Source organism: Scyliorhinus torazame, chromosome 2 (genome assembly GCF_047496885.1).
Source record: "Scyliorhinus torazame isolate Kashiwa2021f chromosome 2, sScyTor2.1, whole genome shotgun sequence".
NCBI lineage: Eukaryota > Metazoa > Chordata > Chondrichthyes > Carcharhiniformes > Scyliorhinidae > Scyliorhinus > Scyliorhinus torazame.
Window position 1 is genome coordinate 388,602,842 of NC_092708.1, and position 27,086 is coordinate 388,629,927.

At 53.4% G+C, this 27,086-nt stretch overlaps 1 protein-coding gene across 2 annotated transcripts in view; it reads right to left on the bottom strand.

The window, feature by feature from the left end:
* LOC140405517 (ribosomal protein S6 kinase alpha-5) overlaps positions 1-27,086 on the bottom strand; it is a 365,875-nt gene that overhangs the window by 66,987 nt on the left and 271,802 nt on the right. For both annotated transcript variants that reach the window (XM_072494073.1, XM_072494063.1), the window contains one exon: positions 8,450-8,543. In XM_072494073.1, coding sequence (XP_072350174.1) covers positions 8,450-8,543 — 94 coding nt within the window. The remainder of the gene's footprint in view (positions 1-8,449; positions 8,544-27,086) is intronic.

The window sequence follows — 27,086 nt, forward strand, 5'->3', positions numbered from 1 at the left end:
AACCACCTAGCCGAGGATGGCTAATTGGTTTGTTCTGAACACACACTTCTCCTTGTTGTAAGTTCGGTTGAGGAATGTGGCAGTGTGAAGAAATTTGGAAAGGTTAGCGTCGTGGTCCTGCTGGTCGTGGCCGCAGATGGTGACATGGTCCAGGTACGGGAAAGTGGCCCGCAGCACATACTGGTCAACCGTTCGGTCCATCTCCCGTTGGAAGACCGAGACCCCGTTGGTGACGCCGAAGGGAAGCCTAAGGAAATGGTAAAGGCGGCCGTCTGCTTCAAATGCAGTGTATGGGCTGTCCGCCTTACGGATGGGGAGCTGATGGTAGGCAGATTTCAGGTCCACTGTCGAGAAGACCCGGTACTGTGCAATCTGATTGACCATATCAGATATGCGTGGGGGAGGTACGCGTCGAGCTGCGTGTACCGATTGATGGTCTGACTGTAGTCAAAGACCATCCTGTTTTTCTCCCCGGTTTTCACCACTACCACTTGGGCTTTCCAGGGGCTGTTGCTGGCCTCGATGATACCTTCCCGCAGCAGCCGCTGGACCTCAGACCTGATGAAGGTCCTGTCCTGGGCGTTGTACCGTCTGCTCCTGGTGGCGACGGGTTTGCAATCCGGGGTGAGGTTTGCAAACAGGGAAGGCGGGTCGACCTTAAGGGTCGCGAGGCCACAAACAGTAAGGGGTGGTAGGGGTCCGCCAAATTTCAGGGTTAGGCTCTGGAGGTTGCACTGGAAGACAAGACTGAGTAGCAAGGCAATGATGTAGAGCCGGAAGCCGCTGGACTCTACGCCCTGGACGGTGAGGGTGGCAAGCAGTACCCCCGGATCGTCACGGTGTGGGATCCGGAGGCTAGAGAGATTCTTTGGTTAGCGGGGTGTACCGCGAGGGAGCAGCGCCTTACCGTATCGGGGTGGATGAAGCTCTCAGTGCTCCCCGAGTCCAGAAGGCAGGCTATCTCGTGCCCGTCAACCTTCACCTTTGTCGAAGCGGCCGCGAAGTTGTGCGGTCGAGACTGGTTGATCGTGACCTAGGCGAGACATGACTGGTCGTCGGCGGTTGCAGGCGATGAGCGGCCCGATGAGGTGCCCGACGGGCGGGGTCCTGAGGCGGGTAAGATGGCGGCGCCCACGGGCCGCACGTGTCCTGGGGCAAGCATGATGGCGGCGCCCTCGGGCCGTATGTGTCCTGGATCAGGCAAGATGGCGGTGCCTATTGGTTGTGAGGCAAGCAAGATGGCGGCGCCCACGGGCCGCACGTGTTGTGAGTGGAGCAAGATGGCGACGCCCATGGGCCGCACGTGGTCTGAGGAGAGGAAGATGGCGGCGCCCACTGGCCGCACGTGGGGGGTGCAGAGACAATAGCGGCGATTGAGTGGGCCTGGCACACTGCAGTGAAATGTCCCTTCTTGCCACAGGACTTGCAGAGCGCACTCCGCGCCGGGCAGCGCTGCCGGGGGTGTTTTGTCTGTCCGCAGAAGTAGCACTTGGGTCCCCCAGGGTTGGTTGGCTGCCGCGCGGCGCAGGCGTGGGGTTGGCTGAGGGCGGTCGCTGATGGGGTCCACGATGGGGTGGCCGCTGGCGGGGTCCACGATGCACAGGGAGGGGTGGGCCGTGCGGTCGGTGTCATAAGCCTGTACATTGCGTGAGGCGACCGTGAGCGAGAGCGCAAATTTCTTGGTTGCCGCGAGGTCATGCGTGGCCCCTTCTAAGAGGCGCTGGCGGATGTAGTCAGACCCTATGCCCGTAACAAACGCGTCTCTCATTAGCAGGTTCGAATGTTCAGTGGCCGAAACGGCCTGGCAGTCACAGTCTCTCACCAGGGCGAGCTGGGCACGCCAGAAATCTTCCACAGACTCACCGGGAAGTTGGTGCCGTGTGGATAGGAGGTGCCTGGCGTAGATCTTCTTGGTCTGCTGAGCGTAATTCTCCTTCAGTAGTGCTATGGCCTCTGCATAGGTAGGCGCGTCCTGGACGAGGGGAAAAACATTGGAGCTCAGCCGCGTATACAGAACCTGGAGCTTCCGTGCTTCTGAGATTGGGTCTGGTGCAGATCCGATGTATGCTTCAAAGCTAGCTAGCCAATGTTGGAAGTCCTTTTTGGCGTTGTCTGCTTGAGGATGCAGCTGCAGGCAATCCGGCTTGATACGGAGGTCAATTTCTGAAAATTCTCTATGTAATAAATTGATGCACTATCAATTACGACGAGACGAGAGTAGAATGCAATCGAGGCTTTATTACACAGAGATGTGTGGCCTCCTACAGCAGCTTACAAAATGGCTGCTGTTAGGAGAGCACACACATTTATACTCCGCCTACTGGCGGAGCCAGCAGGCAGGGATCTACCCCCGTACCTGTAGTACAGGGGCCTTACCGTAATACCCATATATACAATATAATACAACAGTGGTGACTACCACAGAGAGACAGGGGAATGAGAGACAGAGGATGGGGAGACGGGGGGTGCAGAGACAGGGGAATGAGGGACAGAGGATGGAGAGACAGGGGATGGAGAGACAGGGGATAGTGAGACGGGGAATGAGAGACAGGGGGTGGAGAGACAGGGGAATGAGAGCCAGAGGATGGAGCGACAGGGGATGGAGAGACAGGGGATGGAGAGACAGGGGATCGAGAGACAGGGGATGGAAATTGATGCACTATCAATTACGACGAGACGAGAGTTGAATGCAACTGAGGCTTTATTACACTAAGATGTGTGGCCTCCTACAGCATTTAAACGCCACCTCCTGGGTGGAGCCAACAAGCAGGGATCTACCCCTGTACAGGGGCCTTACTGTAATACCCATATATACAATATGATACAACACTGGTGACTACCACATTCACCCCCTGTTAAAAATGAGTCCAGCGGGGGTGGTGGAAAACTATATACATACAGATTAGTTTTAAAATTACAGAGAAGGTTACAAATTTAGACGATCGAGCGCCTTGATCTGTTGTTGAGAGCGCCGCAGTGCTGGTAGCGACTCAGGCGTCACCTTGGTCTTCGGTGACTCCGGGAGCATGTCAAAATCCTCTTCATCCCCGGGTGAGAGCAAGGGGAGGACGGATTGTCCTGGAGTGGAGGCTGCGGTGGGGTGCGCCGGGGGGAGGGGAGGGTGGCGCCGGGGCAGAGGGGGTGGGGGGGGGGTGGGTGTGGGGACCCAGCTGGTGCCAGATCCCTGAGGGAGGCTGTGTCTTGGCAGTCGTCGGGGTACGCTACGTAGGCGTACTGCGGATTTGCGTGGAGTAGCTGTACTCTCTCAACCAACGGGTCCGCCTTGTGGAGCCGCAAGTGCTTGCGGAAGAGAACGGGTCCTGGAGCTGGCAGTCACGTTAGGAGCGGAACCCCGGAGGTAGACTTCATGGGGAAGGCGAAGAGGCGTTCATGGGGGGTTTCGTTGGTCGCGGTGCACAGGAGCGACTGAATGGAGTGAAGTGCGTCGGGGAGGACCTCCTGCCAGCGGAAGACCGGGAGATTTCTGGACCGTAGGGCCAGCTGGATGGCCCTCCAGACCGTTCCATTCTCCCGCTCCACCTGCCGGTTTCCCCTGGGGTTGTAGCTGGTCGTCCTGCTCGAGGCAATGCCCCTGTTGAGCAGGTACTGGCACAGCTCCTCATTGTGCGAAATGAGGATCCCCGGTCACTGTGGACGTAGGCGGGGAAGCTGAACAGAGCGAAAATAGTGTTGAGGGCTTTGATGACGGTGGCAGACGTCATATCGGGACATGGGACGGCGAAGGGGAATCTGGAATACTTGTCGACAACATTAAGAAAGTACATATTGCGGTCGGTGGAGGGGAGGGGCCCTTTGAAGTCCACGCTGAGGCGTTCAAAGGGGTGGGAGGCCTTCACCAGGCGCACACGGTCTGGCCGGTAAAAGTGCGGTTTACACTCCGTGCAGACCTGGCAGTCTCTGGTGATAGCCCTGACTTCCTCGATGGAGTAGGGCAGATTGCGGGCCTTAATGAAGTGGTAAAAGCGGGTGACTCCCGGGTGACAGAGATCGTCGTGCAGGGTCCGGAGTCGGTCCACTTGTGGCTAGCACATGTACCTCGGGACAGGGCATCGGTGGGCTCGTTGAGCTTACCGGGGCGATACAAAATCTCGTAATTGTAGGTGAAGAGCTCGATCCTCCACCTCAAGATTTTATCATTTTTGATCTTACCCCACTGTGTGTTGTTAAACATGAAAGCAACCGACCGTCGGTCAGTGAGGAGAGTGAATCTCCTGCCGGCCAGGTAATACCTCCAATGTCGCACAGCATCAACGATCGCTTGGGCCTCCTTTTCGACGGAGGAGTGCCGAATTTCGGAGGCATGGAGGGTGCGGGGAAAGAATGCCACGGGCTTGCTTGGTTGAGGGTGGCGGCCAGAGCGACGTCTGATGCATTGCTCTCGACTTGGAAGGGGAGCGTCTCATCGACCGTGTGCATCGCGGCCTTGGAGATGTCGGCCTTGATACGGTTGAAGGCCTGGTGAGCCTCAGCCGTCAGTGGGAAAGCGGTGGATTGAATGAGTGGGCGGGCCTTGTCCGCATCGTTTGGGGCCCACTGGGCGTAATACGAAAAGAACCAAAGGCATCGTTTGAGGGCCTTGAGGCAGGGGGAGTTCCATGAGGGGGCACATGCGATCGGGGTGGGGCCCTAGAACTCCATTCTGAACCACCTAGCCGAGGATGGCTAATTGGTTCGTGCTGAACACACACTTCTCCTTGTTGTAAGTTCGGTTGAGGAGTGTGGCGATGTGAAGAAATTTGGAAAGGTTAGCGTCGTGGTCTTGATGGTGACATTGTCCAGGTACGGGAAACTGGCCCGCAGCCCATACCGGCCAACCATTCGGTCCATCTCCCGTTGGAAGACCGAGACCCTGTTGGTGACGCCGAAGAGAAGCCTAAGGAAATGGTAAAGGCGGCCGTCTGCTTCAAATGCAGTGTATGGGCGGTCCGCCTTGCGGATGGGGAGCTGGTGGTAGGCAGAATTCAGGTCCACTGTCGAGAAGACCCGGTACTGTGCAATCAGACATGCGTCAAGCTGCGTGTACCGATTGATGGTCTGACTGTAGTCAACGACCATCCTGTTTTTCTCCCCGGTTTTCACCACTACCACTTGGGCGTTCCAGGGGCTGTTGCTGGCCTCGATGATACCTTCCCGCAACAGCCGCTGGAACTCAGACCTGATGAAGGTCCAGTCCTGGGCGCTGTACCGTCTGCTCCTGGTGGCGACGGGTTTGCAATCCGGGGTGAGGTTTGCAAACAGGGAAGGCGAGTCGACCTTAAGGGTCGCGAGGCTGCAAACAGTAAGGGGTGGTAGGGGCCCGCCAAGTTTCAGGGTTAGGCTCTGGAGGTTGCACTGGAAGACCAGGCCAAGTAGCAAGGCAGCGCAGAGGTTGGGGAGGACGTAGAGCCGGAAGCCGCTGAACTCTACGCCCTGGATGGTGAGGGTGGCAATGCAGTACCCCCGGATCGCCACGGAATGGGATCCGGAGGCTAGGGAGGTTCTTTGGTTAGCGGGGTGTACCGCGAGGGAGCAGCGCCTTACCGTATCGGGGTGGATGAAGCTCTCGGTGCTCCCGGAGTCCAGAAGGCAGGCTATCTCATGGAGAGACAGGGGGTGGAGAGACAGGGGATGGAGAGACAGGGGATGGAGAGACAGGGGAATGAGAGACAGGGGATGGAGAGACAGGGGAATGAGATACAGGGAAATGAGATACAGGGAAATGAGAGACAGGGGATGGAGAGACAGGGGGTGGAGAGACAGGGGATGGAGAGACAGAGGATGGAGAGACAGAGGATTGAGAGACAGAGGATTGAGAGACAGAGGCTGGAGAGACAGGGGGAATGAGAGAAAGGAGGATGAGAGAAAGGGGGATGAGAGACAGAGGATGGAGAGACAGGGCAACGAGAGACAGGGGGTGGAGAGACAGGGGAGGAGAGACAGAGGATGGAGAGACAGGGGATGAAGAGACAGGGGATGGAGAGACAGGGGATGGAGAGACATGGGATGGAGAGACAGAGGATGGAGAGACGAGGTGGAGAGACAGGGGAATGAGAGACAGGGGATGGAGAGACAGGGGATGGAGAGACAGGGGAATGAGAGACAGGGGAATGAGATACAGGGGAATGAGATACAGGGGAATGAGAGACAGGGGATGGAGCGACAGGGGATGGAGAGACAGGGATGGAGAGACAGAGGATGGAGAGACAGGGGATGGAGAGACAGGGGAATGAGAGACAGAGGATGGAGAGACAGGGGATGGAGAGACAGAGGATGGAGAGACAGGGGATGGAGAGACAGAGGATGGAGAGACAGAGGATGGAGAGACAGGGGATGGAGAGACAGGGGATGGAGAGACAGGGGATGGAGAGACAGGGGATGGAGAGACAGGGGATGGAGAGACAGGGGATGGAGAGACAGGGGAGGAGAGACAGAGGATGGAGAGACAGGGGATGGAGAGACAGGGGATGGAAAGACAGAGGAATGAGAGACAGGGGAATGAGAGACAAGGGAATGAGAGACAGGAGATGGAGAGGCAGGGGATGGAGAGACAGAGGATGGAGAGACAGAGGATGGAGAGACAGGAGATGGAGAGACAGGGAATGGAGAGACAGGGGATGGAGAGACAGGGGGTGGAGAGACAGAGGAATGAGAGACAGGAGATGGAGAGACAGGGGATGGAGTGACAGGGGATGGAGAGACAGAGGATGGAGAGACAGGGGAATGAGAGACAGGAGATGGAGAGACAGGGGATGGAGAGACAGTGGATGGAGAGACAGTGGATGGAGAGACAGGAGATGGAGAGACAGGGGATCGAGAGACAGGGGATCGAGAGAAGGAATGGAGAGACAGGGGATGGAGAGACAGTGGATGGAGAGACAGTGGATGGAGAGACAGGAGATGGAGAGACAGGGGATCGAGAGACAGGGGATCGAGAGAAGGGATGGAGAGACAGGAGATGGAGAGACAGGAGATGGAGAGACAGGGGATGGAGAGACAGGGGATGGAGAGACAGGGGATGGAGAGACAGGGGATGGAGAGACAGGGGATGGAGAAACAGGGGATGGAGAGACAGGGGAAGGAGAGAAGGGATGGAGAGACAGGGGATCGGGAGAAGGGGATGGTTTCTCATCAGCTTAGTGAGGAGATAAATCTCAATTCAGAAATATCATTCTCAGCATCTCAACTGCTGTAAAAATTGAGTTATATCCTGTTCCAAGATATTTCAGGTCAATTAATTACTTTTGAAATGCTGTCTTTGTTGCTTATAAAGTACATGTACACCATCTAACCATCATCCCTTACATTCAATGAAATTACCATCACTGAATCCCCCGCTGTCAACATTCTGGGGGTTACCATTGACCAGATGCTGAACTGGTCTAGCCATATAAATACTGTGGCTGCCAGAGCAGGTCAAAGGCTAGGAATCCTGTGGCGAGTAAATCATCTCCTGACCCTCCAAAGCCTGTTCACCATCTAGAAGGCACAAGTCAGGAGTGTAATGGAATACTCTCCACTTGCCTGGATGAGTGCAGATCCAACAACACTCAAGAAGCTCAACACCATCCAGGACTAAGCAGCCCCCTTACACAAATGTTCAATCCGTCCACCCGTGATGTTCAGTAGTAGCCTTATGTACCATCTACAGGATTCACTGCAGGAACTCACCAAGGTTCCTTAGACAGCACCTTCCAAACCCACGGCCACTACCATCTAGGAGGACAAGAGCAGCAGATACCTGGGAACACCAACACATGAAGGTTCCCCTCCAAGTCACTCACCATCCCGATGTGGAAATATATTGCCATTCCTTTACTGTCGCTGGGTGAAAATCCTGGAATTTCTACTTTCACAGCACTGTGCGTGTATCTACCCCGAGGGGCTGCAACAGTTCTAGAAGGAAGCTCACACTACCTTCTCAAGGGCAATTAGTGATGGGTAATAAATGCTGGTCGAGCCAGTGACGACAACTTCCCGTAAATTCATTTTAAAAAATAGGTCCCACAGACAATAGTACCATAAATAATCTGATAATCAATTTTGCTTATTATTGGTTGAAGAATAAATGACACTGGAAAACATCAACTGTTTCTCAAGATGTTCTGTTGTGTCTTCTATATCCACCTGAGGGGCAGACCGTATGTTGGTTTAATGCCAAATCTAAAGGATGAAACCCAGAAGCTAGAAACGACTGTGCGCTCTCCCTTCCATTTATAGTGCCACAGCCTCTGAAATGTCAGCTGAAACGCATGTTGTTTCCTCAAAGTAGCATTATTGGCACTCGTGGTTCTTGAGTTTGGAGACCACTCTCGCCCTTTTATCATCAGATGACACCCACCAAGTTAACAGGATAGAATTATACTAAACTTGCTACTGGAAGGCCTAGTGCATTGAACAAAGGATCTTTTAGTGCCTGATTGCCAAGCCACACAGTACTTTTGTAGTATACCTGGTCATGATGAACATCATGCAGTTTTACAATGTTAGGGTGTCCTTCACACAGCTTCAGAGCTGCAATCTCCCTTTGAGTGTTTGCTTCCATTCTGTAAAAATGTAATGAAAAAGTATTATTTGTTGAACAAACTGGAATACAGAGGGAACAAACAAAAATACTTATAACTCCAGACTAGAAAGATTGGCCGGAATTCTCCGGCCGTTGGCTGGCAGCAGGATTCTCTGGTCCCGCCCATTATCTTTAAATTGTTTAATATTGAAACCAAAGTGGAGACTCATAAATCTGCACATGCCACAATGTAAAAATCTGTGCTGACCTCTATCTTCCTGCCCACATCTCGACCCTGCCACTTCTTTTGGCCTCTCTCCACTACCGCTCAGCCCTATCCAGTTTCAATGGTTCCAGTTATTATAATTATGCTTTTTGTCAGCCCCATTGTTCCCTGATAAGAAAAATAAAAGCACTCAAAGGAACATATGATTAAAATGTCACCTACAATTTATGGTTCATTTTCAGATCTATGGGTACAACATTCAACTAGCGGCACTGAAGATAATCACTCTCTTAATTAATTAAATTGTATTCAACCGTCTGCAACATCTGTTCTGGCACCTGCGCTAAGTGCGATTATACACGGGGCTTGGTGCTTGGTGAGAAATTGCTTGAATGCTTGCTGATGGCAATGGTGCTATAACGTGATAGAGGAAGGAAATAAATTTAGTGGATTTTATAAATGGTGAGTTAAGTGTTAAAGTGACGTCTCATACTTTTCTAGGAATAAGCTATCTTAGCATTCGGAAAGGATCGCCCCCTCCACTACACCAGATACACTCCTCAATCCTTCCCAAGAGCCCCTTCTCCTCTTCACATGGTACTGTCCTATGCAAGCACAGGAGATTCAAAACTAAAATATTTACCCTCTCCCTTCTCACTGTCCAATGCCCAAATACGCCTTTCAGGTGAAACAGCGATTTACTTGTACCTCTTTGAAATTAAAAAATGAGGCAGAATCTTACCAGAATTTTGCAAAGTGTCAGACTTGCACAAGAGCTGAGCAGTGCCAGGAGCAGTGCCAGGGTACTGTCCAGGCATGTCCCTCTACCCTCCCAGGGGCTATACTTACCTCTGCGTCCCTGGAGGGATCCCCTCGACTGCCTCATGCTCGGCCCAACCTGTTATAAACCTCGCTGATATGACGTGAATATTTATTGAGGAGGGATCGAGGAAAATTGGGAAACCCGATCTCCGGCAAGAATCGTGTTTCCCCATTCTTGCAAAATTCCACGGACCTCAAGATTCTGCCCAATGTATTTGCTGCCCATGATGTGGTTTCCTCCAGAAACTCAGATTAGGTGACCGTTTCACAGAACACCCCTGTTTAATCCGTAAGAGGGATCTCAAGCTTCTGGCCACCTGTGATTTTCATTCTCCACCCACAACCATTCTGACCGCTCTATAATCGGCCTCCTGACTGTTCCAGTGAAGTTTAATGTAAGCTTGAGGAACAGCACCTCAACTTTCAATGAGGATTTTACAACATTCCAGCATCTACATGGAATTCAACTGTTCCCGATGATAATTTCTGCCGAATTATTTTTTCTTTGTGTTTGTGTTTTGATGGCACCTAAAGGTGTTGATTCTACTAGCCCCATTTACACCTGCACCACACCAACTTTTCCATTACCACTTCCTTTTACCTTGCACCATCATCCTCATGTCCAATCTCTCTTGGCTTCGACCCAATCATAGATTATCATCATAGAATTTACAGTGCAGAAGGAGGCCATTCGGCCCATCGAGTCTGCACCGGCTCTTGGAAAGAGCACCCCACCCAAGGTCAACACCTCCACCCTATCCCCATAACCCAGTAACCCCACCTATCACTAAGGGCAATTTTGGACACTAAGGGCAATTTATCATGGCCTGCACATCTTTGGACTGTGGGAGGAAACCGGAGCACCCGGAGGAAACCCACGCACACACGGGGAGGATGTGCAGACTCCGCACAGACAGTGACCCAAGCCGGAATCGAACCTGGGACCCAGGAGCTGTGAAGCAATTGTGCTATCCACAATGCTACCAAAAGCCCTTTCCTGCCAGTTAGCCTGCTGAAAAATATCTATGTTTAAATATACTAATTTTTATGGGATGTGGGCTTCGCTGCTCAGACCAGCATTTGTTGACTATCCCTAATTGCCCTTGAGAAGGTGGGGCCTTCTTGAACCGCTGCAGTTCATCTGATGTAGGTACACCCACAGTTCTGTTCGGGAGGGAGTTCCAGACTTTTAACCCAGCGACAGTGAAGGAACAGCGATATATTTCCAAGTCAGGATGGTGAGTGACTTGGAGGGGAACTCCCAGGTGGTGGTGTGCCCATGTAACTGCTGTTCTTGTCCTTTTAGATGATAGTGGTTGTGGGTTTGGAAGTGCTCCAGAAGGAGCCTTGGTGAGTTCTTGCAATGCACTTTGTAGATGGTACACACTGCTGCTACTGTGTGATGGTGATGGAGGTTGTGAATGTTTGTGGAAGGAATGCCAATCAAGCTGGCTGCTTTGTCCTGGATGGTGTTGAGCATCTTGAGTGCTGTTGGAACTTCACTCGTCCAGTGGAGAGCATTCCATCACACTCCTGACTTGCGCTTTGTAGGTGGTGAACAGGCTTTGGGGAGTCAGAAGGTGAATTACTCGCCGTAGGATTCCTCGCCTCTGACCAGCTCTGTCTGGTAGTCACAGTGTTAATATGGCTAGGAGTTCAGTTTCTGGTCATTGGTAGATAATAATATCTACAGGGTATTGATAGTGGCGGATTCAGTGATGGTAATGCCAATGAATGTCATGGGGCGATGGTTTGATTTGCTCAAGTGGTCATTGCTTGGCACTTGTGTGGCGGAAATATTACTTGCCACTTGTCAGCCCAAGCCTGGATATTGTCCAGGTCTTGCTGCATTTGCATGTAGATTGCTTCATTGTCTGAGGAGTCATGAACGATGCTGAACATTGTGCAGTCATCAGCGAACATTCCCTCTTCTGACCTTATGTTGGAAGGAAGGCCATTGATGAAGCAGCTGAAAATGGTAGGGAGATGACGACACTACCCTGAGGAACCTCTGTAGTGATGACCATGGACTGAGATGACTGACCTCTAACAATCGCAACCATCTTGCTTTGGGCTTGGTATGACTCCAACCAGTAAAATTTCCCCCCTGATTCCCATTGGCTCCAGCTGAGGCTTCTTGATACCATACTCAATCAAATGCTCCTTGATGTCAAGGGCAGTCACTCTCACCTCATCTCTGGAGTTTAGCTCTTTTGTCCTTGTTTGAACAGAGGCTGTAATGAGATCAGGAGCTGAGTGACCCTGGCAGAACCCAAACTGAACATCAGTGAGCAGGTTATTGCTAAGTAAATGCCACTTTGATAGCATTATTGATGACCCTTCCATCACTTTTCTGATGACTGAGAGTAGACTGATAGGGTGATAATTGGCCGGGATGCATTTGTCCTGCTTTTTACGTACAGGACACACCTGGGCAATTTTCCACATTGCCGGGTAGATGCCAGTGTTGTAGCTGTACTGGAACAGCTTGGCTAGGGGTGCGGCAAGTTCTGGAGCACATGTCTTCAGTTTTATTGCAGGAATATTGTCAGGGCCCACAGCCTTTGCAGTATCCAGTGCCTTCAGCCATTTCTTGAGATCACGTGGGGTGACTCAAATTGGCTGAAGACTGACATCTGTGATATTGGGGACCTCTGGAAGTGACAGAGATTGATTATCCACTCTGTATTTCTGATTGAAGATTATTGCAAATGCTTCAGCTTTGACTTTTGCACTGATGTACTGGGCTCCTCCATCATTGAGGATGGAGATATTTGTGGAGCCTCCTCCTCCAGTGAGTTGTTTAATTGACTACCACCAATCATGTCTGGATGTGGCAGGACTGCAGAGCTTAGATCTGATCCGTTGGCTGTGGGTTTGCTTAACTCTATCACTTGCTGCTTATGTTGTTTGGCACACAAGCAATCCTGTGTTATAACTTCACCAAGGTGACATCTCATTTTTCAGTATGCTGGTGCTGCTCCTGGCATGCCATCTTGTACTCTTCATTGCACCAAGGTTGATTCCCTGGCTTGGTGGCATTGGTAGAGTGGTGGGATATGCTGGGCCATGAGGTTGCAGATTGTGGCTGACTACAATTCTGCTGCTGCTGATGGCCCACGGTGTCTCATGGATGCCCAGTACTGAGCTGCTAGATCTGTTCTGAATCTATCCATTTAGCACGATGGAGGGTATCCTCAATGTGAAGTTGGGACTTTGTAACCGTAAGGACTGTACGGTGGTCACTCCTACCGATACTGTCATGGAGAGATGCATCTGTGGCAGGCAGATTGGTGATAATGAGGTCTCGTATGTTTTTCCTTCTTGCTGGTTCCCTCACCACCTGTCGCAGACTTAGTCCAGCAGCTATGTCCTTTAGGGCTCGGCCGGCTCAGTCAGTAGTGCTGCTACTGAGCCATTCTTGATGATGGACATTGAACCCCCACACCCAGAGTATATTCTGTGCCCTTGCCATCCTCAGTGCTTCCTCTAAGCGGTGTCCAACATGGAGGAGATATTGATTCATCAGCTGACGGTAGACGGTACATGGTAATGGAGGTTTCCCTGGAATCGGTATTGAGGACTCCCAGAGCAACTCACTCCCAACTGTGTACCACTGTGCCATCACGTCTGTGGTCAGTCCTGCTGGTGGGACAGGACCTACCCAGATATGGTAATAGTCAACATTATCTGTAAGGTGAGTATGACTATGTCAGGCTGTTGCTTGACTAGTTTGTGAGGCAGCTCTCTCAATTTTGGCACAAGGGGGGCTTTGCAGAATCACTGTTGTCGTTTCCAATCCATTGGTCAATGTTGAGGCGATCCATCTTTCCTTTTTATTGTCTTTGTAATAGTTTTGATAAAACTGAGTAGCTTGCTAGGCCATTTCAGAGGGCATTTAAGAGTCAACCACATTGCTGTGGATCTGGAGTCACAGACCAGGTAAGGACTGCAGATTTCTTTCCCTAAAGGACATTAGTGAACCAGATGGGTTTTTACGACAATTGACAATAGTTTCATGGCCATCATTAGACTTTTAATTCCAGGGGCTGGACTTTCCTATCCTGCGGCTATGTCTTACGACCAGAGAGTCGGCGGCGCCTCCGCACTGATCCTCCATCCGGTGGGGGGGCCAGCAGCCACGCAGCGTAAAGCCCCGGCTTTACCTACGGCTGGAGATTGGCCGCGTCTGTAGTCGCGCATGCTCACGGCGGCAGCTGCGCCGTGCAACATGGCACCCGCCACACGTGGACCCGGCCTGCCAAAAACTGCCCCCTGTAACCAGCCTCGTCACCCCTCACCAGTCCCCCCAGCCCCCGCCGAAGCCCCCCTGCCAGCGGAACGGCTCTCCCCCCACTGTGGCGGCACTGGACTCAGTCCGCAGCCGCTATGCGAGGTCCCTGAAAGTTGTGAGGACACGCGCCCCATGCCGTCGGGGACTCGGCCCATCGGGGGCAGCGCATCGGGGTAGGGCCTCAGGTGACGTCCTGAGGCTGTCCATACAGCGTGAGGGGGCGGAGCACAGCAAAAACGGCACCGCTCCCGATTCTGGTGTAAATGGGGATTCTCTGGCTGATCACTGAACGCGATGTTGCCGTCAGCGACCAGAATCCAGCCCCAGATGTTTATTGGATTCAATTTCCACCATCTACCATGGTGGGATTACCCTAGGTCTCTGGATCACCTGTCCAGTGGCAATAGCGCCACCGCTTTCCTGTTACATCTCCAACATTTAGCAGTTCTGACAAAAGGTTGCCAACTTGAAACGGTAATTTTTTTCGATCTCCTCAGCTGCTGCCAGATTTGCTAAATATTTCCAGCATTTTTATATTTAGTGTTTAATCCATTCCAGAACAGTCATCCCTCTTTGATCTTTAGTGCTCAAGTGAACTTCTACAACATGTAAAGTATAGATAACTTGTCAAGTACATAAAATCTCAAATTTAGGAATTATTGTAAAGTATTTTAGACATTAGAGGGCAAATGTTTATCATCGCTATTTTCTTTTTTTTAGAAACCATTTTATTGAAGCATTTATAATTTTAACATTTAAACATTCTAAACAGAGCAGTCCGACACAATATCACAATAACATACTCAACTTCCCCCCTGCCCTACCTCCTGACTGCCCGTATATTAGATTCCCTTATTGTACAATGCCATGCCCCCCCCCACACTCTCCCCCCACTTCTGCTGACGGTCAATTGTCCTTAAAGAAGTCGATGAACGGCTGCCACCTCCGAGCGAACCCCTGGATTGAACCTCTTAAGGCCAACTTAATCTTCTCCAGCCTGAAAAACCCTGCCATGTCGCTGACCAAAACCCCTGACTTTGGATGCTCCGAGTCCCTCCATCCCAGCAAAATCCATCTCCGGGCCACCAGGGTGGCAAAGGCCAAAACGTTGGCCTCTCTCTCTTCCTGGGCCCCCGGATCTTCCGACACCCCAAATATTGCCATTTCTGGACTCTGAGTAACCCTCCCTTCCAGAACCTCTGACATGACGTCCGCAAATCCCTGCCAGAATGCCCTCAGCTTCGGACACGTCCAAATTATGTGTACTTATTCGCTGGACTTCCCCTGCACCTCCCACATCTGTCCTCCACCTCCTCAAAAAACCTACTCATCCGGGCCACAGTCATATGAGCCCTGTGGACCACCTTAAACTGGATCAGGCTAAGCCTGGCACATGACGAGAATGAATTGACTCTCCTCAAGGCCTTTTCCCATAGTCCGACTTCCAACTCTTCCTCCCGCTTTTTCTTCACCTCCCCGATTGGGACTCCTTCCCACTCCATCAATTCCTTATATATTTCCGAGACCCTCCCCTCTCCAACCCCTGTTTTTGACATCACCTTATCCTGCAGTCCCCTTAGAGGGAGGGGAGGGAAGCTTGGAACCTGCCGCCAGACAAAGTCTGGTACCTGCAGGTACCGAAATCCGTTCCTACCCGGCAACTTAAACTCCTCCTCTAATCTCCCCTGGCTCGGAAAACCCTCTTCAATGAAGAGATCACCAAATCTCTCAATCCCTGCCTGTTGCCACCTCCTAAAGCTCCCGTCCGGCACTCCCGGAACAAAACAGTGGTTATCACAGATCGGTGACCACATCGACGCCCCCTCCAGTCTCATGTGCTGCCTCCATTTCCCAACACCCTCAGGGCTGCCACCACCAGAGGGCTTGTGGAGTACCGAGCTGGCGAGAACGGCAGAGGTGCCGTTAACAAAGCCTCCAAACTCGTACCCTTACAGGACGCCACCTTCACTCACTCCCACACCGACCCCTCCCCCACTACCAACTTCCTAACCATCGATATATTCGCCGCCCAGTAATAATTAATCAAATTCAGAAAGGCCAAGCCGCCCACCCTGAAGGTCCATTCACAAAGGACCTTCTTTACCCTCGGGGCCTTACCAGCCCATACAAAACCCGAGATCACCGTGTTCACCTTCCTGAAAAATGCCTTAGGAATAAAAATTGGAAGACATTGAAACACAAATAGCAATCTCGGGAGGACTGTCACCTTCACAGTCTGTACCCTCCCCGCCAATGACAGCGGGAGCATGTCCCACCTGCGGAAGTCCCCTTTCATTTGCTCAACCGCCCTGCCCAAATTTAACTATGGAGCTGACCCCAGTCCCTTGCCACCTGAATCCCCAGGTACCTAAAACCACTTCCCACCACTTTAAACGGTAACTCTCTCTTTTTTTTTAAGAAATATTTTTATTCAAAGTTTTACGTAGTTTCAACAAACCCCCCCCTTACAGAAAAAAGAAAAACAAAGAACACATAAATAAACATCTTACAACTACATCACAAATTTCCCCAATATACAAACCCCCCATTAAGCAATAATAAACACAGTAGAAAACACAAAGTACACCCCCACCCCCCCCCACTCTGCTGCTGCTAACCAGCTCCTAACGCTCCGCTAGAAAGTCTAAGAACGGTTGCCGCCGCCTAAAGAACCCTTGCACAGACCCTCTCAAGGCAAATTTTACCCTCTCCAATTTAATGAATCCTGCCACGTCGCTGATCCAGGCTTCCACGCTTGGGGGCCTCTCATCCTTCCACTGTAGCAGAATCCTCCGCCGGGCTACCAGGGACGCAAAGGCTAGAATACCGGCCTCTTTCGCCTCCTGCACTCCCGGCTCGTCCGATACCCCAAATAGTGCTAACCCCCAGCTCGGCTTAACCCGGGTGTTCACCACCTTAGACACCGTTCTCGCAATGCCGCTCCAGTACCCATCCAGCGCCTGGCACGCCCAGAACATATGGCCGTGATTTGCTGAGCTCCCTGAACACCTCACATACCTGACTTCCACCGCAAAGAACCTGCTCAGCCTCGCCCCTGTCATATGCGCTCTGTGAAGAACCTTAAATTGTATCAGGCTAAGCCTGGCGCAAGAGGAGTAAGAGGTGCCCACGCACCCTCGTCTATCTCCTTCCCAAGCTCCTCCTCCCATTTACCCTTTAGCTCCTCCACCTAGCTCTCCTCCTCCTCCTGCATCTCCTGGTAGATCGCCGAGACCTTGCCTTCTCCAACCCACACCCCCGAGAGCACCCTATCCTGGATCCTGCGTGCTGGAAGCAGCGGGAACTCCCTCGCCTGCCGTCTTACAAACGCCCTTACCTGCATGTACCTGAAGGCATTTCCGGGGGGAAGCCCACATTTTTCCTCCAGCGCCCCAAGGCTCGCAAACGTCCCATCTAAAACCAGGTCCTCCATCCTTCTAATTCCTGCCCTGTGCCAGCTCAGGAACCCTCCATCCTATCTCCCCGGGACGAACCGATGGTTCTCCCGGATCGGGAACCAAACCGAAGCCTCTACCTCACCCCTGTGGCGTCTCCACTGCCCCCAAATTTTCAAAGTCGCCACCACCACCGGACTCGTGGTGTACCTAGTCGGCGGGAGCGACAGGGGTGCTGTCACCAGCGCTCCAGACTCGTGCCCACACAGGACGCCATCTCCAGCCTCTTCCACGCCGCCCCCTCTCCCTCCATTACCCACTTGCGTATCATCGCCACATTGGCAGCCCAGTAATACCCACACAGATTAAGTAACGCTAACCCTCCTCTGTCCCTACTCCGCTCCAGAAACACCCTTCTCACCCTCGGGGTATTTTTTGCCCGCACAAATCCCATGATGCTCCTGCTGACCCGCTTAAAAAGGCCTTAGGGATCAGGATGGGGAGTCACTGGAATACAAAAAGGAACCTCGGGAGCACCGTCATTTTCACCGACTGCACCCTACCCGCCAGGGAGAGTGGCAGCATATCCCACCTTTTAAACTCCTCCTCCATCTGCTCCACCAGTCGCGTCAAGTTGAGCTTGTGTAGGGCCCCCCAGCTCCTGGTCACCTGGATCCCCAGGTACTGAAAACTCCTTTCCGCCCTCTTAAATGGAAGCTCGTCTATCCCCCTTCCCTGGTCCGCTGGGTATACCACGAAGAGCTCACTCGTCCCCACGTTCAGCTTATACCCGGAAATGTCCCCAAACTCCCTGAGGATCCGCATCACCTCCGGCATCCCCCCCACTGGGTCCGCCACATACAGTAACAGGTCATCGGCATACAACGATACCCGGTGTTCCTCCCCTCCCCTGGACCATCATAGAATTTACAGTGCAGAAGGAGGCCATTCGACCCATCGAGTCTGCACCGGCTCTTGGAAAGAGCACCCTACCCAAGGTCAACACTGCCACCCTATCCCCATAACCCAGTAACCCCACCCAACACTAAGGACAATTTTGGACACTATGGGCAATTTAGCATGGCCAATCACCTAACCTGCACATCTTTGGACTGTGGGAGGAAACCGGAGCACCCGGAGGAAATCCACGCACACACGGGGAGGATGTGCAGACTCCGCACAGACAGTGACCCAAGCCGGAATCGAACCTGGGACCCTGGAGCTGTGAAGCAATTGTGCTATCCACAATGCTACCGTGCTGCCAGCAGCCCACTCCAGTTCCTGGACTCCCTTAGAGCCATAGCCAAAGGCTCAATTGCCAATGCAAATAGCAAGGGGGATAGGGGGCACCCCTGCCTCGTCCCCCGGTACAGCCGAAAGTATACCGACCTCCTCCGATTCGTGGCCACACTCGCCACCGGGACTTCGTAAAGTAGCCTAACCCAACTAATGAACCCCTCCCCGAACCCAAACCTCCTCAACACTTCCCAAAAGTACCCCCACTCCACCCTATCGAAGGCCTTCTCCGCGTCCATCGCCGCCACTATCTCCGTTTCCCCCTCCACTGCAGGCATCATGATTACGCTAAGGAGCCTCCGCACATTGGTATTCAGCTGCCTTCCCTTAACAAAACCCGTCTGGTCCTTGTGAATCACCCCCGGGACACAGTTCTCAATTCTGGTAGCCAACACCTTCGCTAACAGCTTCACGTCCACGTTGAGGAGAGAGATTGGCCTATACGACCCACACTGTAATGGGTCCTTGTCCCGCTTCAAGATCAGCGAGATCAGCGCCCTGGACATCGTCGGGGGTAGCCCCCCCCTCCGTTGCCTCATTGAAAGTCCTCACTAATAGAGGGCCCAGCAGGTCCATGTACTTCCGGTAAAACTCCACCGGGAACCCATCTAGCCCCGGTGCCTTCCCCGCCTGCATACTCCCCAGCAGCCACCTGCTCCTCCTCCACCCTCGGGAACCTCAGCTGATCCAAAAATCGACGCATCCCCCCCTCCTCCGTCAGACCTATACAGCCCCTCATAAAAATCTCTAAATACCCCATATATTCCCACCACACTCCGCACCGTGTTCCCCCCTTTATCCCTAACTCCCCCAATCTCCCTCGCTGCCTCCCGCTTCCGAATCTGGTGTGCCAGCATCTGGCTAGCCTTCTCCCCGTACTCGTACACCGCCCTTTGCACTTTCCTCCACTGCACCTCTGCCTTCTAGGTGGTCAACAGGTCGAACTCGGCCTGAAGGCTTCGTCGCTCCTTGAGTAGTCCCTCCTCGGGGACCTCTGCATACCTCCTATCCACCCTGAAAATCTCCCCCACCAATCTTTCCCTCTCCTTCTTCCCCTTGTGGGCCCTAGTGGAGATTAGCTCTCCCCTAATCACTGCCTTCAGCGCCTCCCAGACCACCCCCACCTGCACCTCCCCATTATCGTTAGCCTCTAGATAGCTTTCAATGCACCCCCTGATCCGCCCGCTCACCTCCTCATCCGCCAACAAGCCCACATCCAGGCGCCACAGCGGGCGCTGGTCCCTCTCCTCCCCTAGCTCCAGCTCTACCCAATGCGGGGCATGGTCTGAGATGGCTGTGGCCGAATACTCCGTGTCCTCCACCCTCGGGATTAGTGCCCTGCTCATAGCGAAGAAGTCTATCCGGGAGTAGGCTTTATGGACGTGGGAAAAAAAAGAAAATTCCCTGGCCCCAGGCCTGACAAACCTCCATGGATCCACTCCTCCCATCTGGTCCATAAACCCCCTCAGCGCCTTGGCCGCCGCCGGCCTCTTACCCGTCCTGGACCTGGAGCGGTCCAATGCTGGATCCAGTACCGTGTTGAAGTCCCCCCCCATTATCAGGCTCCCTGCCTCCAGGTCCGGAATCCGGCCCAACATGCGCTGCATAAATCCGGCATATATATTCACTAATACCCCCCGCATCCCCTGCAGCTTACCACTCACCATCACATAGGCTACCTCCATTGTCTGCCACGATGTTCAGCGCCTCAAACAACACCCGCTTCCCCACCAAAATCGCCACCCCTCGATTCTTTGCGTCCAATCCTGAGTGGGAAAACTGCCTTACCCACCCCTTTCTCAGCCTAACCTGATCTGCCACCCTCAAATGCGTTTCCTGGAGCATAACTACATCTGTCTTCAGTCCCTTCAGGTGCGCGAACACACGGGCCCTCTTGACCGGCCCGTTCAGGCCTCTCACATTCCAAGTTATCAGCCGGATCAGGGGGCTTCGCTCTCCCTGCCGATTTGTCATCCCCTTTTCTAGGCCAGCCACGTGCCCGCGCTTCCCGCACTCTCCATTCCCCCCAGGGGCAGACCCCCATCCCGACTCTCTCTCCGAGCTCCAGCTCCCCTTTGCCCAATGCAGCAGCAACCCAGTTCCCAACCCAATGGGCGCTCCTCTACAACACCGCCCCCTTCCTTCCCTAGCGCTGGAAAAAGCCTGCGCTTTCCATCAAATTGGCCCCGCCCTCTCTGGTGCAGCTCCTTTTTGCGGCCTAATCCCAGCTCCCCCACCTCGGGCCTCCATCTCGCCTCCCCCCCAAAGGGGCCCTGTCCTTCCAACCACCGACGCCCACACTCTCACAAAACTCCCACTTCAAACCATTTCACCCTACCCCACCCAGCACCCAAGGAAACAATACAGAACAGAACATCCCCCAACATCCCCCAAAGCACAGTAACCACAGTCGCTCCCCGCGACCTCCGCTCACAACCGACCCTCAGTCCAAGTCCAACTTTTCAGCCTGCATGAAGGTCCACGCCTCCTCCGGCGACTCAAAGTAATGGTACCGGTCCGTAAACGTGACCCACAGTCGCGCCGGCTGCAGCATCCCAAATTTCACCCCTTTCCGATGCAGAACCGCCTTAGCCTGATTGTACCCGGCCCTCTTCTTGGCCACCTCCGCGCTCCAGTCCTGGCATATACGGACCTCTGCATTCTCCCACCTGCTGCTCCGCTCCTTCTTTGCCCACCTTAGGACACACTCCCTGTCCACCAAGCGGTGGAACCGCACCAATACTACCCGCGGTGGCTCGTTAGACTTGGGCCTCCTCGCCAGGACTCGATGGGCCTCATCCAGCTCCAGGGGCCTCGGGAAGGCACACGCGCCCATCAATGTGTTCAGCATCGTGACCACATATGCTCCAGCATCCGATCCCTCCACTCCCTCCAGGAGACCCAGAATCCGCAGGTTCTTCCTCCTCGACCGATTCTCCATGTCCTCGAACTTCTCCTGCCATTTCTTATGCAGCGCCTCGTGCGCCTCCTTAACCGACAGGCCCAATATCTCGCCCTCGTTCTCCGAGGCCTTCTGCCGCACCTCACGGATCGCCGCCCCTTGGGCCTTCTGGGTCTCGACCAGCTTGTCGATCGAAGACTTCATCGGCTCCAACAGCTCTGCTTTCAATTCCGTGAAGCAGCGCTTGAGAAACTCCTGCTGCTCTTGCGCCCACTGCGCCCACGCTGTCTGGTCTCCACCCGCCGCCATCTTGGCTTTCCTCCCTCGCACTTTTCACTGCACCAAAATTACTTTTTTCACTGCTCCACTCCTGGTCCAATCCATACAGTGCCGGGGAAATGTTACTGTCACCTTCCCACACTGGGAACCGTTGACCAAATGCCGCTGGGGCCCCTAAAAAGAGCCCAAAAGTCAGTTTCTGGCGGGAGCTGCCGAACGTGCGAATTAGCTCAGCATAGCCGCAACCGGAAGTCCAAACGGTAACTCTCTCAGTTTCCTCAGCTGCCCCCATGCCTTGATCGCAAACACCCCATTCTTACCCATGTTTAATTTGTAGCCCGAGAACCGACCAAATTCCTCCAATATCTCCATGATCCCAGCCAGCCCCCCAACGGATCTGTTATGTAAAGGAGCAAGTCGTCCACGTAGAGTGAAACCCTATGCTTCACCCCTCCCCCTCACCATCCCTCGCCAGATGTTCGATGATCTAAGCGCCATTGCCAAGGGTTCTAAGGCCAGGGCAAACAGTAGTGGGGAGAGTGGACAACCCTGTCTCGTCCCCCTACACAAACTAAAATATTCTGACCGGACCCGGTTGGTCCTTACATTTGCCACTGGTGCCTGATATGACAGTCGGACCCAGTCAACGAATCCCTGCCCGAACCCAAACCTTCTCAGTACATCCACAGGTACTTCCACTCTAACCGACCAAAGGCTTTTTCTGCATCCATGGCTACCACCAACTCAACCTCGTGCCCCTCCGCTGGCATCATTATCACATTTAAGAGCCATCTAATGTTGGCTGTCTGGTGACGTCTCTTCACAATCCCCGTCTGGTCCTCCCCTATCACCTCCGAGACACAATCCTCAATGCACGTGGCCAAGATCTTTACCAAATATTTTGCATCCACATTTAAAAGAGGGATCGGCCTATACGATCCACAGTTCTCTGGATCCCGCTTCAGAATAAGGGAAATTGATGCCTGTGATAACGTTGGGGGGAGCACTCCCAGCTCCTTGGACTCATGAAAAGCTTTTACCAGCAGCTCGCAAAACGTTTTGTAGAACTCAACTGGGTATATCCATCAAGTCCCGGAGCCTTACCCGATGTATCGCCCCCAATCCGTCTATAATCTACCCAAGCCCGATTGGGCCTCCCAAGCCTTCCACCAACTCCTCATCTATCCTCGGGAACTGCAGCCCCCCACAAAATCGCTTCATACCCTCCTCCCCGGATGGGGGTTCCGATTTGTATAGTCGACTGTAAAATTCCCGAAACACATCATTCACCCCCGCCGGATTCACAACCACCTTCCCCCCTATATCCTTTACTTTCCCACTTTCTCTAGCCGCCAATCATCGTTCTTTTCTTTTTTTTTTTAAATATGTTTATTCAAATTTTTCCAACAAAATTTTTGTAACCAACAAACCCCCCCATAACAAAAAGAAGAAAGAACACAAACACCACAATCAAAAATAATAAGCTACTTATACATTGGGTTTCTCCCGTATATATTAATATGACATTCAAAAGTACCCTTGGGGAAACCCCCCCACCCGCCCAAATACCCCCCCGAAAGAGACACCCCCCTCCCCCCCCGGGTTGCTGCTGCTGCTGACCTACTCCTAGCGCTCCGCGAGATAGTCTAGGAACGGTTGCCACCGCCTGGAGAACCCCTGCACAGACCCTCTCAAGGCAAACTTTATCCTCTCCAGCTTAATGAACCCTGCCATGTCATTTATCCAGGCTTCCACACTGGGGGGGCTTCGCATCCTTCCATAATAGCAATCTTTCGCCTCCTGCACTCCTGGCTCGTCCGTTACCCCAAATAGTGCCAATCCCCAACTCGGCTTGACCTGGACTTTCACCACCTTGGACATAGTCCTCGCGAAACCCCTCCAAAACCCATCCAGTGCCGGGCACGACCAGAACATGTGGACGTGATTCGCCGGGCTTCCCGAGCACCTCCCACATCTGTCCTCCACCCCAAAGAACCTACTCAACCTCGCCCCTGTCATATGCGCTCTGTGAGTAACCTTAAATTGTATTAGGCTGAGCCTGGCGCAAGAGGAAGAGGAGTTAACCCTACTCAGGGCATCAGCCCACAGACCCTCATCAATCTCCTCCCCAAGCTCCTCCTCCCACTTGCCCTTTAGCTCCTCTACCGAAACCTCCTCCTCTTCTTTCATCTCTTGATAGATCTCCGAAACCTTGCCTTCTCCGGCCCATACACCCGAAATCACCCTGTCCTGAATCCTCTGTGCCGGGAGCAACGGGAATTCCCTCACCTGCCGCCTCACAAACGCCCTCACTTGCATGTACCTGAAAGCATTTACCGGGGGTAACCCAAACCTCTCCTCCAGCGCCCATAGGCTCGCAAACGTCCCATCTATAAACAGGTCCCCCATTCTTCTGATCCCTGCCCGATGCCAGCTCCGAAACCCCCCATCCATCCTTCCCGGGACAAACCGATGGTTCTCCCGAATCGGGGACCAAACCGAGGCTCCCACCTCGCCCCTATGCCGTCTCCACTGCCCCCAGATCTTCAACGTTGCCACCACCACCGGACTCGTGGTGTACCTTGTCGGCGAGAGCGACAGCGGTGCCGTCACCAGCGCCCTCAGACTCGTGCCCCTGCAGGACGCCATCTCCAACCTCTTCCACGCCGCCCCCTCTCCCTCTATTACCCGCTTACGGATCATCGCCACGTTGGCTGCCCAATAGTAGCCGCACAGATTTGGCAGCGCCAGCCCTCCCCTGTCCCTGCTACGCTCCAGAAACACCCTCTTTACCCTCGGGGTCTTATTTGCCCACACGAAACCCATGATGCTCCTACTTACCCGTTTAAAAAAGGCCTTGGTAATCATAATGGGAAGGCACTGGAACACGAAGAGAAACCTCGGGAGAACCATCATTTTAACCGACTGTACCCTGCCCGCTAGCGAGAGTGGCAGCACATCCCATCTTTTGAAATCCTCCATCTGCTCCACCAACCATGTCAAATTGAGCTTGTGCAGGGCCCCCCTGCTCCCAGCCACCTGGATCCCCAAGTACCGAAAGTTCCTTTCCGCCCTCTTCAATGGTAGGTCGTCTATCCCCCTTCCCTGGTCCCCTGGATGCACCACAAAGAGCTCACTTTTTCCTACGTTGAGCTTATAGCCCGAGAAGTCCCCAAACTCCCTTCGGATCCGCATGACCTCCACCATCCCCTCCACTGGATCTGCCACATACAGCAACAGGTCGTCCGCATACAGCGACACCCGATGTTCCTCTCCCCCTCGGACCAACCCCCTCCATTTCCTGGACTCCCTTAGTGCCATGGCCAAAGGCTCGATTGCCAATGCAAACAACAAGGGGGACAGGAGGCACCCCTGCCTCGTCCCTCGGTACAGCCGAAAGTACTCCGACCTCCGCCGATTCGAAGCCACACTCGTCACCGGGGCTCTGTATAGGAGCCTGACCCAACTGATAAACCCCTCCCCGAACCCAAACCTTTGCAACACTTCCCAAAGATACTCCCACTCCACCCGGTCGAAGGCCTTCTCCGCGTCCATAGCTGCCACTACCTCCGCCTCTCCCTCCACCGATGGCATCATAATCACGTTTAGGAGCCTCCGCACATTAGTGTTTAGCTGCCTGCCCTTTACAAATCCTGTCTGGTCCTCATGAATCACCCCAGGGACACAGTCCTCAATTCTCGTAGCCAGCACTTTTGCCAGCAACTTAGCATCCACATTGAGGAGCGAGATCGGTCTATACTACCCACATTGCAGTGCGTCCTTCTCCCGCTTCAGAATCAGCGAGATCAGCGCCCCTGACATTGTCAGGTGCAGGGTCCCCCCCTCCCTTGCCTCATTGAAAGTCCTCACTAACAACGGGCCTAGCAGGTCCACATATTTCCTATAAAACTCAACCGGGAACCCATCTGGCCCCGGGGCCTTCCCTGCCTGCATGCTCCCCAGTCCTTTAACCAGCTCCTCCAACCCAATTGGCGCCCCTAAACCAGCCACCTCCTGCTCCTCCACCCTCGGGAACCTCAGTTGATCCAAAAATCGTCGCATCCCCTCTTCCCCCGCTGGGGGCTCAGATCTGTATAGCTCCTCATAGAAGTCCTTAAATACCTCATTTACTTTCACCGCACTCCGCACCGTATTCCCCCTGCTATCCTTAACTCCACCTATCTCCCTCGCTGCCACCCTCTTACGGAGCTGGTGTGCCAGCATCCGGCTCGCCTTCTCCGTATACTCGTACGTCGCACCCTGTGCTTTCCTCCACTGTGCCTCTGCTTTCCCTGTGGTCAAAAGGTCAAACTCCGTCTGGAGGCTTCGCCGCTCCCTAAGTAGCCCCTCCTCGGGGGCCTCTGCATATCTCCTGTCCACCCTTAAGATCTCCCCCACCAACCTCTCCCTCTCCCTGCCCTCTCTCTTCTCCCTGTGGGCCCTAATGGAGATTAACTCTCCCCTGACCACCGCCTTCAACGCCTCCCAGACTACCCCCACCTCTCCGTTGTCATTGGCTTCCAAGTATCTCTCAATGCACCCCCGCACCCCATCTCATCCGCCAGTAATCCCACATCAAGACGCCACAGCAGGCGCTGGTCCCTCTCCTCTCCTAACTCCAGCTCCACCCAGTGCGGGGCGTGGTCTGAGATGGCTATGGCCGAATACACCGTTCCTTCCACTTTTGGGATTAGCGCCCTACTCAACACAAAGAAATCTATCCGGGAGTAGGCTCTATGTACATGGGAAAAGAATGAGAATTCCCTGGCCAAGGGCCTAGCAAACCTCCATGGATCCACTCCCCCCATCTGGTCCATAAACCCCCTAAGCACCTTGGCCGCAGCCGGCCTCTTCCCTGTCTTGGATCTGGAGCGATCTAATGCTGGATCCAGCACCGTGTTGAAATCCCCCCCTTTATCAAGCTTCCTGCCTCCAGGTCCGGAATCCGACCCAGCATGCGCTTCATAAATCCAGCATCATCCCAGTTCGGGGCATATACGTTTACCAGTACCACCCACACCCCCTGCAACCTACCGCTCACCATCGCCATCACGTATCGACCTCCATTATCCACTACAATATTCTTGGCCTCAAACGACACCAGCTTCCCAACCAGTATTGCAACCCCTCTGTTCTTCGCATCCAGCCCCGAATGGAATACCTGTCCTACCCATCCCTTTCTCAACCTGACCTGGTCTGCCACCTTCAAATGTGTCTCCTGAAGCATGACCACGTCTGCCTTCAGTCCCTTTAAGTGCGCGAACACTTGGGCCCTCTTAACCGGCCCATTCAGGCCCCTCACATTCCAAGTTATCAGCCGGATTGGGGGGCTTCTCAACCCCCACTAGCCATCTCTTTTTCTAGGCCAG